This window comes from Gopherus flavomarginatus, chromosome 2 (genome assembly GCF_025201925.1).
Source record: "Gopherus flavomarginatus isolate rGopFla2 chromosome 2, rGopFla2.mat.asm, whole genome shotgun sequence".
Classification (NCBI taxonomy): domain Eukaryota; kingdom Metazoa; phylum Chordata; order Testudines; family Testudinidae; genus Gopherus; species Gopherus flavomarginatus.
The window spans coordinates 106198254-106212944 of NC_066618.1; the positions used below are offsets into that span (position 1 = coordinate 106198254).

Sequence of the window (14691 nt, forward strand, 5' to 3'; positions counted from 1 at the left end):
ACTCACTTCACCTCTCTTCAAAGGAAAAAGGACTGTAAGCTGTCTAAACTCCTACCTGCCACATGGGGCCACAACAGTGGTACCCCTAACCCACCCAGCAATATTGTCAATCTATCCAACTACACACTCAGCCCAGAAGAAAAGTCTGTCCTATCTCGGGGACTCTCTTTCTGCCCTGCCACCCCCACCAACATGATACAGTTCTGTGGCGATCTGGAAGCCTACTTTCGCCGTCTCCGACTCAAAGAATACTTCCAGGACAACACTGAACAGTGCACTGATACACGGGTGCCCTCCCACCAACAGCACAAGAAAAAGAACTCCACATGGACTCCTCCTGAGGGTCGAAATGACAGCCTGGACCTATACATTGAATGCTTCCGCCGGCGTGCACAGGCAGAAATCGTGGAACAACAACATCGCTTGCCTCACAACCTAAGTCGTGCAGAACGCAATGCCATCCACAGCCTCAGAAACCACCCTGACATTATCATCAAAGAGGCTGATAAAGGAGGTGCCGTTGTCATCATGAACAGGTCTGACTATCAAAAGGAGGCAGCCAGACAACTCTCCAATACCAAATTCTACAGGCCACTTCCCTCAGATCCCACTGAGGAATACACTAAGAAACTACAGCATCTACTCAGGACACTCCCTACACTAACACCAGAAGAAATCAACATACCCCTAGAGCCCCGACCAGGGTTATTCTATCTACTACCCAAGATCCACAAACCCGGAAATCCTGGACGCCCCATCATCTCGGGCATTGGCACTCTCACCGAAGGACTGTCTGGATATATGGACTCTCTACTCAGACCCTATGCCACCAGCACTCCCAGCTATCTCCGCGACACCACTGATTTCCTGAGGAAACTACAATGCATTGGTGACCTCCCAGAAAACACCATCCTAGCCACCATGGATGTAGAGGCTCTCTACACAAACATCCCACACACAGATGGAATACAAGCTGTCAGGAACACTATCCCTGATGATGCCACAGCACAACTGGCTGCTGAACTCTGTGCCTTTATACTTACACACAACTATTTCAAATTTGATGACAATATATATCTCCAGATCAGTGGCACTGCTATGGGCACCCGCATGGCCCCACAATATGCCAATATCTTCATGGCCGACCTGGAACAACGCTTCCTCAGCTCTCGTCCACTCACACCCCTTCTCTATCTACGCTACATTGATGACATCTTCATCATCTGGACCCATGGGAAGGAGACTCTGGAAAAATTCCACCATGATTTCAACAGCTTCCACTCCACCATCAACCTCAGCCTGGACCAATCTACACGGGAGGTCCACTTTCTTGACACCACGGTGCAAATAAGTGATGGTCACATTAACACCACCCTATATCGAAAACCCACCGACCGCTATGCCTACCTTCATGCCTCCAGCTTCCATCCCGGGCACATCACACGATCCATTGTCTACAGCCAAGCACTGAGGTACAACCGCATCTGCTCTGACCCCTCAGACAGAGACCAACACCTACAAAATCTCCACCAAGCATTCTCAAAACTACAATACCCGCAAGAGGAAATAAGGAAACAGATCAACAGAGCCAGACGTGTACCCAGAAGCCTCCTACTGCAAGACAAACCCAAGAGAGAAACCAACAGGACTCCACTGGCCATCACATACAGCCCCCAGCTAAAACCCCTCCAACGCATCATCAAGGATCTACAACCCATCCTGGACAATGATCCCACACTTTCACAGGCCTTGGGTGGCAGGCCAATCCTTGCCCACAGACAACCTGCCAACCTGAAACATATTCTCACCAGTGACTGCACACCACACCATAATAACTCTAGCTCAGGAACCAATCCATGCAACAAACCTCGATGCCAACTCTGCCCACATATCTACACCAGCGACACCATCACAGGACCTAACCAGATCAGCCACACCATCACCGGTTCATTCACCTGCACATCCACCAATGTAATATACGCCATCATATGCCAGCAATGCCCCTCTGCTATGTACATCGGCCAAACTGGACAGTCTCTACGGAAAAGGATAAATGGACACAAATCAGACATTAGGAATGGCAATATACAAAAACCTGTAGGAGAGCACTTCAACCTCCCTGGCCACACTATAGCAGACCTTAAGGTGGCCATCCTGCAGCAAAAAAACTTCAGGACCAGACTTCAAAGAGAAACTGCTGAGCTTCAGTTCATCTGCAAATTTGACACCATCAGCTCAGGATTGAACAAAGACTGTGAATGGCTTGCCAATTACAGAACCAGTTTCTCCTCTCTTGGTTTTCACACCTCAACTGCTAGAACAGGGCCTCATCCTCCCTGATTGAACTGACCTCGTTATCTCTAGCTTGCTTGCTAGCACACATATATATACCTGCCCCTGGATATTTCCATTACATGCATCTGAGGAAGTGAGTATTCACCCACGAAAGCTCATGCTCCAAAACGTCTGTTAGTCTATAAGGTGCCACAGGATTCTTTGCTGCTTTTATGGTTCCTATGTGATTCCTAAGTACCTCCCCACCCCTCATTTCGCCATACATTTTGTTGTAATGGAATGAGGATAATGGCCATACTTTGAAATGTTTGCTAACAGAGCCTATGAGAGAAACTTGACACTTTTATTAAATTGTGGTTACAATAACCTTAAGCATGTGAAAAGAGACTGATGTTTCTTTCTCTTTCCCACACCCCCACTATTTCCCAGAACATAAAACCTCTCCCCACCACCATTTCCAACTCACTCATGTTCCTGTCCTATGAAGCCATTTGCATTTTAGATGCTAGGTGTGCATTGATGCAATATTGATAGAATCTGTGAATTTGAAGAAAAGGGTTCATTTTATTTTTGTTTTTTTCAGGGGGCTGTAACTGGAAACTTCTCAGTCAAATGACCCCAGATTTGGATGACTAATCCTATCCCATGTCCCCATAAGGTACATTATATTTCAAGATAATCCGGATAGGAATGCAGATTTTAGAGCTTTTAGAAGAATCATCCTTTAAACAGAAAAATCTTCTCAACCTTAACTGCAGCAATGTTATTTAATTAATAATAAGCAACTGATTTGCTATATGCAGATTCCCAGGACTGGATGATCCACAAAGCATAAAAGACTCAGAGAGGTTTGAAGTATCCCATTCATCTCATCTCAGCTGAATGAGAAAATTCCATGGGGATGAATACAGACAAACAATAGCTCTGAGATGCATGGCCTGCTCCATTATGTCAGAAGGTGTCCCCATCCCCACTCTTCACTGCTGGAGAGAGTGTGGTACAGTGCTCAGCTTCTCACCCCAATGTTAGTAGGTTCTTGTTGCATACTCCCAGTATGTCTATTCTCAGTTTCAAACACAAAAGGGCAGGGCTTCCCCAGATCCTGGCTCAGATAGGAGGGAGTAGTGAGAGGAGCTTTGATCCCAGCCCCCTCCATAGGGACAAGGTCCCTCAGATCTCAGCTCACATGAGAGGGGTAAAAGGAAGCCATTTGGCAAATGAGTCTTAGAACTGCTAGGCATGTGTCTAGCTGGAGAACCAAACTCTTTTTCTAATAACATTGTAATCTGATTTTCCTCACAGGGCTAGTAGGTGGAATGCATTCAGTTTGGGTAACTCAGAAGCGTTTGAGTCCCTAGTGTGATGATTTCAGCCTTGGTTTGATCTCAATCTGTGTACAAAAAAAAAAATAAAAAAAGGTGCAAAAATATGTGAACCATTAGAAAAGCTGGGGGGTTTTCCAGGAACCCTTGGTCAAATAACCCCAGATTTGGATCAATATCTGAACCCTGCATTCCCACATGGCACACTGGACAATCAGAATAATTGTGCCTATTTTAGAGCATTTGGAAAAGTTGTGCTTTAAACAGAAATCTGATTTAATGTTAACTGTAGCAGAGATGATGCTCTGCTATAATAAACAAATGGTCTACAAAGCAAAACTTGAGATGGCAACAGATATGTTTGGGTGGAGGGTGGTGAAGTTATTAAACACTGTTTTGTGATATAATGTTTAGATCTTGGAGCTAGCCTTTCCCAAAATGTAGGAGGTGGTCAGATTGGGATTTTGGTTGGAATATCGTACAGATATGGCCCTGCCATGAAACTCAAATCTGATTTTAGTTCAATCCCATCTCTAGGTCTTACAGCTACAGAAAGTTGTCCGTCCCCACCCTTCTCCCCGCATCGTTGATTGAACTTTTTATGTTGCTCTCCACCAAGATTCATAAAGTTGCCACCTGACCCATTGCACCTCAGGTCGGGAAGTAAAAACTAAACTTGCCATCAACCCTGGTTATCTGTGTTGGAAACCGATGCTGATATTAGCACAGAGACAAAACTTTAAAAATACATTGTTGCATTGGATACAATGTCCAAAGTGAGCAACAACCCATCCAATGATCCACAACAGACCCACCACTGAATTAGATCACAACATTGGATGCATTCTATGAAAAGGCAGCTTGGTATTGCTTTTCCCTATTACTCATTTGATTGTTGGATATTGCCTTTAATTAACTTCTGCTCAGGCCTTGGTCCCTCTGGCTTGTAAAAGATGTATAGGCATGAGACCTCACCAGCAAGCCCAAGAGAAGGTTAAAAAATTCTAGGGTTTGTGAAAAGAGAATCATTCCATTGACTCCAATAGGCTTTTGATCATGCTTGTAAAGAACAAAAATCAGATGAATCTAAAATTTAGTCCTGCAATTGGATAAGTAAAGATATGTGGTATTACTGTTGGGTTGTTTTTTTTCCTGCCATGACCTGGAATCCTACTTTCACCATTTCCAACTCAAGGAATATTTCTACCACACCACTGAACAGCGCACTAACCCACAGAAACCTTCCTACCAATGCTACAGGAAGAAGGATTCTGCATGGACTCCTCCTAACAGTTGAAACAACAGACTGGACTCCTTTATAGAGTGCTTCCGCCAACGTGCATTGGCTGAAATTATGGAAAAGCAGCATCATTTGCCCCATAACCTCAGCCGTGTAGAACACAGTGCCATCCACAGCCTCAGAAACAACTCTGGCATTATAATAAAAAAGGCTGACAAAGGTGGTTCTGTCGCCATCATGAATTGGTCAGAGTATGAAAGAGAGGCTGCTAGGCAACTCTCTGACACAACATTATACAGGCCATTACCCTCTGATATCACTGAAGGATACCAAAAGAAACTGCACCATCTGCTCAAGAAACTTCCTGAAGAAGCACAGGAACAAATCTGCTCCAGGCCAATGGGAGATGCTGGAAGCGGCGCGGGCTGAGGGACCTACTGGCCGCCACTTCCAGCAGCTCCCATTGGCCTGGAGCAGCGAACCACTGCCACTGGGAGCCGCGATCGGCCGAACCTGCACATGCGGCAGGTACACAATCCGGCCCAGCCCACCAGGGTCTTTCCCTGCACAAGTGGCGGAACAAGTTTGGGAGCCACTGCTCTAGAGTCCCAAGCAGGGGTATTCTATCTGCTACCCAAGATCCACAAACCTGGGAATCCCCATCATCTCAGGCATTGGTACCCTGACAGCAGGATTGTCTGGCTATGTGGACTCTCTCCTCAGGCCCTACATTACCAGCACTCCCAGCTATCTTCGAGACACCACTGACTTCCTGAGGAAACTACAATCCATTGCTGATCTTCCAGAAAACACCATCCTAGCCACTGTGGATTTAGAAGCCCTTTACACCAACATTCCACACAGATATGGTCTACAAGCCGTCAGGAACATCCCCGATCATGTCATAGCAGACCTGGTGGCTAAGCTTTGTGACTTTGTCCTCACCCACAACTATTTCAGATTTGGGGATGATTTATACCTTCAACTCAGTGGCACTGCTATGGGTACCTGTGTGGCCCAACAGTATGCCAACATTTTTATGGCTGACTTAGAACAATGTTTCCTCAGGTCTCGTCCCCTATGGCCCCTACTGTACTTGTGCTACATTGATGACATCTTCATCATCTGGACCCATGGGAAGGAGGCCCTTGAGGAATTGCACCAGGATTTCAACAATTTCCATCCCACCATCAACCTCAGCCTGGACCAGTCCACACAAGAAAGCCACTTCCTGGACACTACAGTGCAAATAAGTGATGGTCATATAAACACCACCCTATACCAGAAACCTACTGAATGCTATACTTACCTACATGCCTCCAGCTTTCATCTAGACCACATCACACGATCCATTGTCTACAGCCAAGCTCTAAGATACAACCACATTTGCTCTAATCCCTCAGACAGAGACGAACACCTACAGCAGGCCTGCATAACATACGGCACGCAGGCCTCATGCGGCCCGTAGAGTCTCACTGTGTGGCCCACGGCGGGATTCAAAAGGCTCTGAGCTGCCCGCAGTGGTGGGGAGCTCAGAGCTCTTTAAATCTCAGCCGTGGCCAGGATTCAAAAGGCTCTGGGCTGCCTGCAGCAGCAGGGAGCTCAGAGCTCTTTAAATCTCAGCCACGGCCCGGATTCAAAAGGCTCTGCGCTGCTCACAGCTGCGGGGAGCCCAGAGTCCTCTAAATCCCAGCCACTACCGCGATTCAAAGGGCTCTGGGCTGCTCGCAGTGGCGGGGAGCTCAGAGTTCTTTAAATCTCAGCCACGGCCCGGATTCAAAAGGCTCTGGGCTGCCTGCAGCAGCAGGGAGCTCAGAGCTCTTTAAATCTCAGCCACGGCCCGGATTCAAAAGGCTCTGAGCTGGCCGCAGTGACGGGGAGCTCAGAGCTCTTTAAATCTCAGCCGCAGCCAGGGCCGGCTTTAGGCCAATTTAACCAATTCCCCTGAATCAGCCGGCCCTAAGAGGGCCACATGCCCAAGCCCCAGTACGGTGTACCGGCAAAAGCCAGTGCGCTGTAGTGGGGTGGCCCAGCTTCCCCAGGGGGCAATTTAAAAGGCCTGTGGCTCCCAGGCCCTTTAAATTGCCACCAGAGCACCACTGCTGGAGCCCTGGGGTAGGGCTGTGGGGCTCTAGGGGCTATTTAAAAAGTCCTGGGTTCCCGTTGCTTCTACCGCCCCGGCCCTATAAATAGCCACCGGAGCCCCACCACTTCCCCAGGGCTCCCATGGCTATTTAAAGGGCTGAGGTGGTAGAAGAAGGGGAGCCCCGGGTCCTTTAAATACTCCCAGAACCCTGGAGTAGCGGGGGGCTCTGGAGGCTATTTAAAGGGCCGAGGCTCCAGCTGCCTTTGCGGCCCCAGTCCTTAAATAGCCACGGAAGCCACATCGCTTCCCCAGGGCTCCCTTGGCTATTTACAGGGCTGGGGCGGTAGAAACAGGGGAACCGTGGGCTCTTTAAATAGCCCCCAGAGCCCTGGGGTAGCAGGTGGGGGGGGGGGTCTCCAGATGCCTTTGCTGCCCTGGTCCTTTAAATAGCCCCCGGAGCCCCACCACTTCCCCAGGGCTCCTGCAGCTATTTACAGGGCTGGGGCAGTGGAAGTAGGGGAGCCCCAGGCCCTTTAAATAGCTCCTGAGCCACGGGCTGCTACTGCTACCCTGGTGGGGGAGGCAGGAGGAGGGGGCACTCACCATACAGGATGAGCTGTACTCCCTGTACCTGCACCAGTTGCCCGCAGCCAACCCCTGCCGCACCTCCTGCCCTGCCTGCACCAGTTCCTGTCTGCAGCGAGCCCGTCTCCAGCCAGCCCCTCACCCCCTGCCTTGCCTTCAGCCAACCCCTGCCGCACCCCCCTGCCTGAAGCCAGCCGGTCCTGCACTCCTTTGTCTCCAGCCCTGCCAACCCAAGCCGCACCCACTGTGGCCCTGTCTGAAGCCAGCCAGCCCATCTCACATGCCGTCTCCAGCCTGCCCTACACCCCTTGCCCAGCCTGCAGCCAGACCCTACCTCCAGCCAGCTCCCACCCACCTCCAGCCAGCCCCATGTCCACTGGTGCCCTGTAGTTCCCAGGGAAGTAACCCTGCACACCTGCTTCAATTAGGTGGGCAGGGAGCAGCTGGGACCCACACGTGCACCCTAGCATACCCTCAGGGAGTGGCGGAGCTCATTTCTAATTCAGATACATCTTTTTAAAAAAGAACTTTAGGTAGGGTTAATATACATCTGTACTTTCCCGGACATGTCAGGCTTTTTGGATCTTAAATCGCCATCCAGGAGGAAAATACGGACGTATGGTAACCCTATTGGTACAAAAAATACATACTGTGGCAGAACTTTTTATAGGGAACCGGTTGCTAAGAAATGAAAGGCTTTTTTTTTACATTTTTTTTTTCAGTCACCCCTGCCAGACCCCCCCCAAAAATGTTCAAATTGGACCCCGTACTTCCTAAAGCCAGCCCTGCCAGCTGTGGACGGGATTCAAAGGCTCTGGGCTGCCCACAGCCGTGGGGAGCCCAGAGCCCTTTAAATCTCAGCCGTGGCCGGGATTCAAAGGGCTCTGAGCTGCCAGCAGAGATTCTCGGCCACGGCTGAGATTTAAAGGGCTCAGGGCTCCCTGCCGCCACGGGCAGCACAGAGCCTTTTGAATCCCGGTGGCGGCTCCAGCGGATGTGCTGGAGCTGGGATTTAAAGGGCTCGGGCTCCCCTCAGCAGCAGGAGCTCTGGGCCCTTTTAATCCCTGCCCCAGCCCCACAAAGCTCCAGGTTCCCACAGCCGCCAGAGCCCTGGGCCCTTTAATTTGACCCTGAGGGCTCCCAGCCAGCACTTCAGCTGGGAGCCCCTGGTTGATTTAAAATCAAGTATCACCTCCTCACCCCCAACCTTCCTTTTTGGCCAACAGCTGTTTTGGTGGGGCAGCACTGGGAAAGGAGAGTTTGTTTCTGCAGGGCTGGGCGGTGCTGGGGCGGAGTGTTTCCGCTGGGCTGAGGATGGGGGTGGGAGGGTTTCGGCCCTCAGCTGTTTTCTTTGGAGTAATGTGGCCCTCGCCGCTTTATGAGTTGTGCAGGCCTGACCTACAGGAACTCTATCAGTTGTATTCTTACAACTACAATACCCACCTGGGGAAATGAAGAAACAGATTGACAGAGCCATAAGGGTACCCAGAAGTCACCTACTATAGGACAGGCCCAACAAAGAAAGTAATAGGACACCACTAGCCATTACCTACAGCCCCCAACCAAAACCTCTCCAGTGCATCATCAAGGATCTACAACCTATCCGGAGGATGATCCCTCACTATCACAGACCTTGGGAAACAGGACAGTCCTCAGTTACAGACAGCCTCTCAACCTGAAGCAAATACTCATGAGCAACTACACATCACACAACAGAAACACTAACCCAGGAATCAATCTCTGCAACAAACCCTGTTGCCAACTCTGTCTGAATATCTATTCAAGGGACACCATCATAGGACCTAATCACATCAGTCACAGTATCAGAGGCTCATTCACCTGCACATCTACCAACGTGATATATGCCATCATGTGCCAGCAATGCCCCTCTGCCATGTGCATTGGCCAAACCAGACAGTCTCTATGCAAAAGAATAAACGGACACAAATCTGACATCAGGAATCATAACACTCAAAAACCCGTGGGAGAACACTTCAGCCTCTCTGGCTACTTAGTAACAGACTGAAGGTGGCAATTTTGCAACAGAAAGACTTCAAAAACAGACTCCAAGGAGAAACTGCAGAGCCTGAATTAATTTTCAAACTTGACACCATCAAATTAGTCCTGAATAAAGACTGGGAGTGTCTGGGTCACTCCAAAAGGTAATTTCCCCTCTCTTGATACTCTCACCTTCTTGTCAACTGTTAGGAAAGGGCCACATCCACCCTGACTGAATTGGCCTCGTTAGCACTGACCCCACTACTTGGTAATGCAACTCATCTTTTCATGGGCTGTATATTTATACCTGCTTACTGTATTTTTCACTCCATGCATCTGATGAAGTGGGTTTTAGCCCACAAAAGCTTATACCCAAATAAATTTGTTAGTCTCTAAGGTGCCACAAGGACTCCTTGTTGTTTTTGCTGATACAGACTAACCTGGCTATCCCTCTGAAACCTGTTTGTTTTTAAAATGAGGCAACAAAAATGTGGATTTTCCTTATTTCAGTTTATGAAGAATGAACACAGTTGAACCATGTGACATATCTATTGTACTTAGAACATAAAAAGAAGTGTAGCTGGTTCATTCCACTGGAATTACTGTTTTCACAGGCTTTTACATCATCTGTTAACATACAGTGAAAGCCTGCATGAATATGTGATATGACCTGAACTAGAGCTAGTAATGCAATGTTTACCTGCAAGTAACATTTCTGACTGTAGATAAATAGTATGAAGAATGATGACATGAGCATCACTGACCACTGTGAGTTCATTACCACTTGCCATTATTTCCAAACATATTCCCCAAGTCAGCTATCACAGTTCTTCCCGTTCAAACTCTGATAACGTTGCAGCATCATGCTGGCTGCTTTTACCAAGCCTGAAGGAAGCACGAGAATTTCAGAGCAGTGCAAATAAAGTGACAAACCTGAGCAAAGGTGGCTGATAGCTAATGAGATTTGGGCATGCACTACCTTTTGTGCAACTTTGACAAACATCTCCAAAGCTACATGTGCATCACATTAGATCATGCCTGAACCCAGTGCTATTGCCTCCAAAATTTATTTTCACAAGGCAGCGATGAATAGTAAGGAGTCTAATTGCCTTTCTTCTATGCAACCAAAAAACCCTTTAGACAGCACACAATATTACTATGAGACTATCAGAGCACATTTTAATCCAGGATATTTGTTTAATCCAGGATATATGTCACATGGTTCAACTGTGTTCATTCTTCATAAACTGAAATAAGGAAAATCCACATTTTTGTTGCCTCATTTTAAAAACAAACATTTTAATCACTACATATAATGCTTAGGTGCTACAAACAGAGTCACAAAAAATAAGATGGTTTTCACTCCTCTCCTTAAACTCAACCTAGAAGAAAAAATGTGTGCATGTGTCAAAATAGTTGATTTATATTGTTTAAGTCTTAAGACAAACCCTGAATATTGGGGATTATGAGAAAGCTTTCCCTGGTTCTGGTTATCTCATAACTGCTGCTGCAGGTTTTTTTTTTTTCCTCTGAAGAGCCTGGCCACTGTTGAAGACAGGATATTGGACTAAATAGACTACAGGTATTATCCAGTATGGCAATTCTTATGGCAATTCTGTCTCCCTAACCCCTCCTTCTACATCTCCAAGTTCTGGCAAAGAAGTGTGTGATGGCTTTAAAAGACCCACATAGGGCTGACACAGAGGAGGGGTTGGAGAAGTACTGGGCTGGGAGAACTCTGCCTATCAGGCATTGCTGAGCACGCTCCTGGGGAAAAGGCCAGTATAAAGAAAGCTCCAGTAGCCCTGGCAAGTGGGGGAGAGAGAAAAGCTATTTCTTGGAGGACAACAGCTCTGACAAGATGAAACCCCTACCAAGGAGCTCTGGCTGTGAGTCTTCCTCCTCAATCCCTTTTCAATTTTACCTTCAAGGGAGGAAGAACCATGTGCAGGGGCACCAGAGGGTCACCTTTACTTCAAACCCCCCCCCAGACTGTGGGGGTTTGAAGTAAAGGACTTTAACTCATCGTCAGCCACACCCCAAATGGAGGCATTGGCTGTGGTTGCAAGTGGCTCCAGGGAAAGGAGGTGGGATGAACCCAGGCCATCACACACTGCTACACTTTCAGGGCCTTGGTCTGGGACCCAGTGGAATGGGATGTCCTGGGTCTCCCAACCTTCCCTTCCCAATTCCCCTATCTCCAGGATGGATAAGACCAAGGGTTAATGGCAAGGAAGTTGACCTAGCTGGGACTTCATCCAGAGGGTGTGAGATCCATTGAACTGAAAGAGAGACTAGAATCAGAGGCCCAGCCATTAGGCCTGCTGACCAAGGAAATGATCTCACTACAAAAGTGCCAAAACATTTTCACAAGGACCTATTCTCATAAGGCCTCAGGTCATTCTGCAAGCTTTGCAGATTCCAGAAAAGATTCCCATAAACAGCCAATATTTTAATCTTGCTGTTACCGGAAATTGGGTCAGCTAGTAAGCTTAGGGAGGACTAATGACCCACCAGAGTTTGGCAGAAAGTAGCATGGTTATTATACTGATAGCTAAGCTCAAAAGGAGGGCAGGGGGGTCACACTCACACTCGCATACTCATGCTCCCCGGCCAGGCATGGCACTGGAGATGTCAGGATCCTTGAAGGTAAGTGTCCCACAGAACAGTGATGGATGGTGTGATGAAGGTAAGTCTTCCTGAGGCATGATAGAATGCAACATGGCAGACCACTGGCCAGGAAGTCTGAGCAAAGGGCCTTCACGGAAGGTACAATCTTGTGAGTGCACTCCCGAGCACATGGCCCCTTACCCCTTTAAGGACCTGCTACTCATGGACTGTGACTAGAGATGACTTGGCCATGTCTGGTTGGTCACACTCCACCTCGGGCAGTGTCCATACAGTGTCCATACATTGAGTGTGTGATTGCTGCCTAATCAGAGTGCCAGACACCTTGTCTATCTGGGAGCTCTTCTGATTTTCCAGCTGCTCAAGCAGCCCATTCATCCCAGAAGCATTCCAGGAGGGAGGGTGTCATGGTATCTTTCCCCAATCTGAACCTTAGAGTCCAAAAGTTGGGGTACCAGCATGAATTCCTCTAAGCTTAATTACCAGCTTAGATCTGATAAGCTGCCACCAATCAGGAATTCCACTGCCTGATACACTCTGGTCCCCCCAAAACCTTCCCTGGGGAACCCCAAGACCCAGACCCCCTGGATCTTAACACAAGGAAAATAAACCCCTTTCCTCACCGTTGCCTTTCCCAGCCTTCCCCTCCCTGGGTTACCCTGGAAGATTACTGTGATTCAAACTCCTTGAATCACAACACGGAGAAATTAGGTCTCCTGGAGAGATAGACAGATTCAAGCTCCGTGAATCTAAAACAAAGGGATTCCACCCTTCCCCTCCCTTCTCCTTCCCTGTTAAGTACAGACTCAATTCCCTGGAGCCTCAACAAGGGGGGAAAATCAGACAGGTCTTAAAAGCAAAACTTTTAATAAAAAGAAAGAAAAAAGTAAAAGGTGTCTCTGTACTTTAGATGGTAAAAGTTACAGGGTCTGTCAGCTTATAGAAACTGGAGAAAAAGCCTCCTCCAACAGAAATACAATTTAAAATACTTTCAGCCAAATACACATTAAAACTCTACCAGCCAGATACACATTTAATTTCTACCAGCCAGATACACATTTGCAAATAAAGGAAAACCAATTAAAAAGAATATAACCGCTTGATCCTTACTAGATACTCACTGTTCTGAATATATAAGAGACTGTAGCAGGGAGATTGGCAAGAAACCTGGTTGCACGTCTAGCCCCTTCCAGGACCCAGAGAGAACAAAGCAAAAACCCAAAAAACACAAACAAAGGCTTCCCTCCACCGAGATTTGAAAGTATCTTGTCTCCTGATTGGTCCCCTGGTCAGGTGTTTGGTTCCCTGTTTGTTAACCCTTTACAGGTAAAAGAAACATTAACCCTTAACTATCTGTTTATGACAGAGGGGGAGGAGAAAAGCCACTTCACAGGTATTCAAAGAGGGAGAGGAGACAAAAGGGGACAGGGGAAGGTGTAACAGACCTTTTGAACCTACAGGTTAGACAGAGCATAGTCATAAAGAGCATACAGATCACTGCTGCTCCTACAACACTTTCATGGATACAATTTAGATAAGTGTTCTTCTGTTTACACCTGCATGGCTACCTTGGACCAGGCACAGGTTGAGAGAGGTGGGGTAGCGGGAGTAAGCAAGCCCTGTGTTTGCTATCCCAACGAGTAAGCAGGAGCAGTATGGGCAAGCCTTGTATCTACCCCCCTTTACTAGGGAGCAGGTGGTAATGTCTTACTGTTATAGGCCAATAACAGATTACTTGCTCCAGAGGAGAAGTAAGTAGCAAGGAAGGAATCATACAGTTCTCACAATTCCATCCCTGGGTTGTGACTGGAGGAACACTGCTCTCCTCTACCACTTACATAGGTCAGATTATATGAGCACTGTCTAGCCAGGTATCTATGTTACATTAATACAAACTACTTTTATCTCCACAGGCTATCCTTTCTTATGAGCACCACATTAAAGGTTTGAGTAGTAGAGACCATGAACTCTGTTTTCTCCTTCATGAGAAATAGAGTTGCATCAGAGCCCTATATGCCACTACCCTCGTCTCACTGTCCATCATGGACGTCCTTCTAAATTGGAAGTTAGTAACCCAATAAATTTTTAAATTTAATTTTGGGCTGTGTCTGGTCTGTGGCTGTATGCCAGCATTTAGTCCAAAGAAAGTATGGTAATAATTTTGATTAAATATAAAGGGCAACATATTGGAAATATTCTTTATAATGAGACTTTGATTTATGCCACTGGCAATGTGATCTCTTCTAGTAGTGAGTTATTAGCAAATATTTAGTAGCTAAAAATATCCTGAAACCAAACAACTAAATCAATTTATTAAATGTCTTCATATATTTGTGAGGCAGCATTGTCAAATGTCTCATGGCTCAGTTCCTAGCATGTTTGGGCCAATGCTGTTTTCTGTATGAATATGCATCTCTTCCTATTTTTGCATGTTATATTTTATTAACCCTGCATGCAGAATTTTTTGATGGTTTCTAAAATAAAATTTTAAAAATCTGAATTTTTTAAATATTTTTGCTAGATATTTTGGAGGGTAG

At 47.0% G+C, this 14691-nt stretch overlaps 1 protein-coding gene across 1 annotated transcript in view; it reads left to right on the plus strand.

The window, feature by feature from the left end:
* Positions 1 to 1098: 1098 nt before the first annotated feature.
* Positions 1099 to 14691, plus strand: part of LOC127043702 (uncharacterized) — a 157373-nt gene continuing 143780 nt past the window's right edge. The window contains exon 1 of the mRNA XM_050937772.1: positions 1099 to 2481. Within this exon, the coding sequence (XP_050793729.1) occupies positions 1099 to 2340 (1242 nt within the window). The 3' untranslated portion in view covers positions 2341 to 2481. The remainder of the gene's footprint in view (positions 2482 to 14691) is intronic.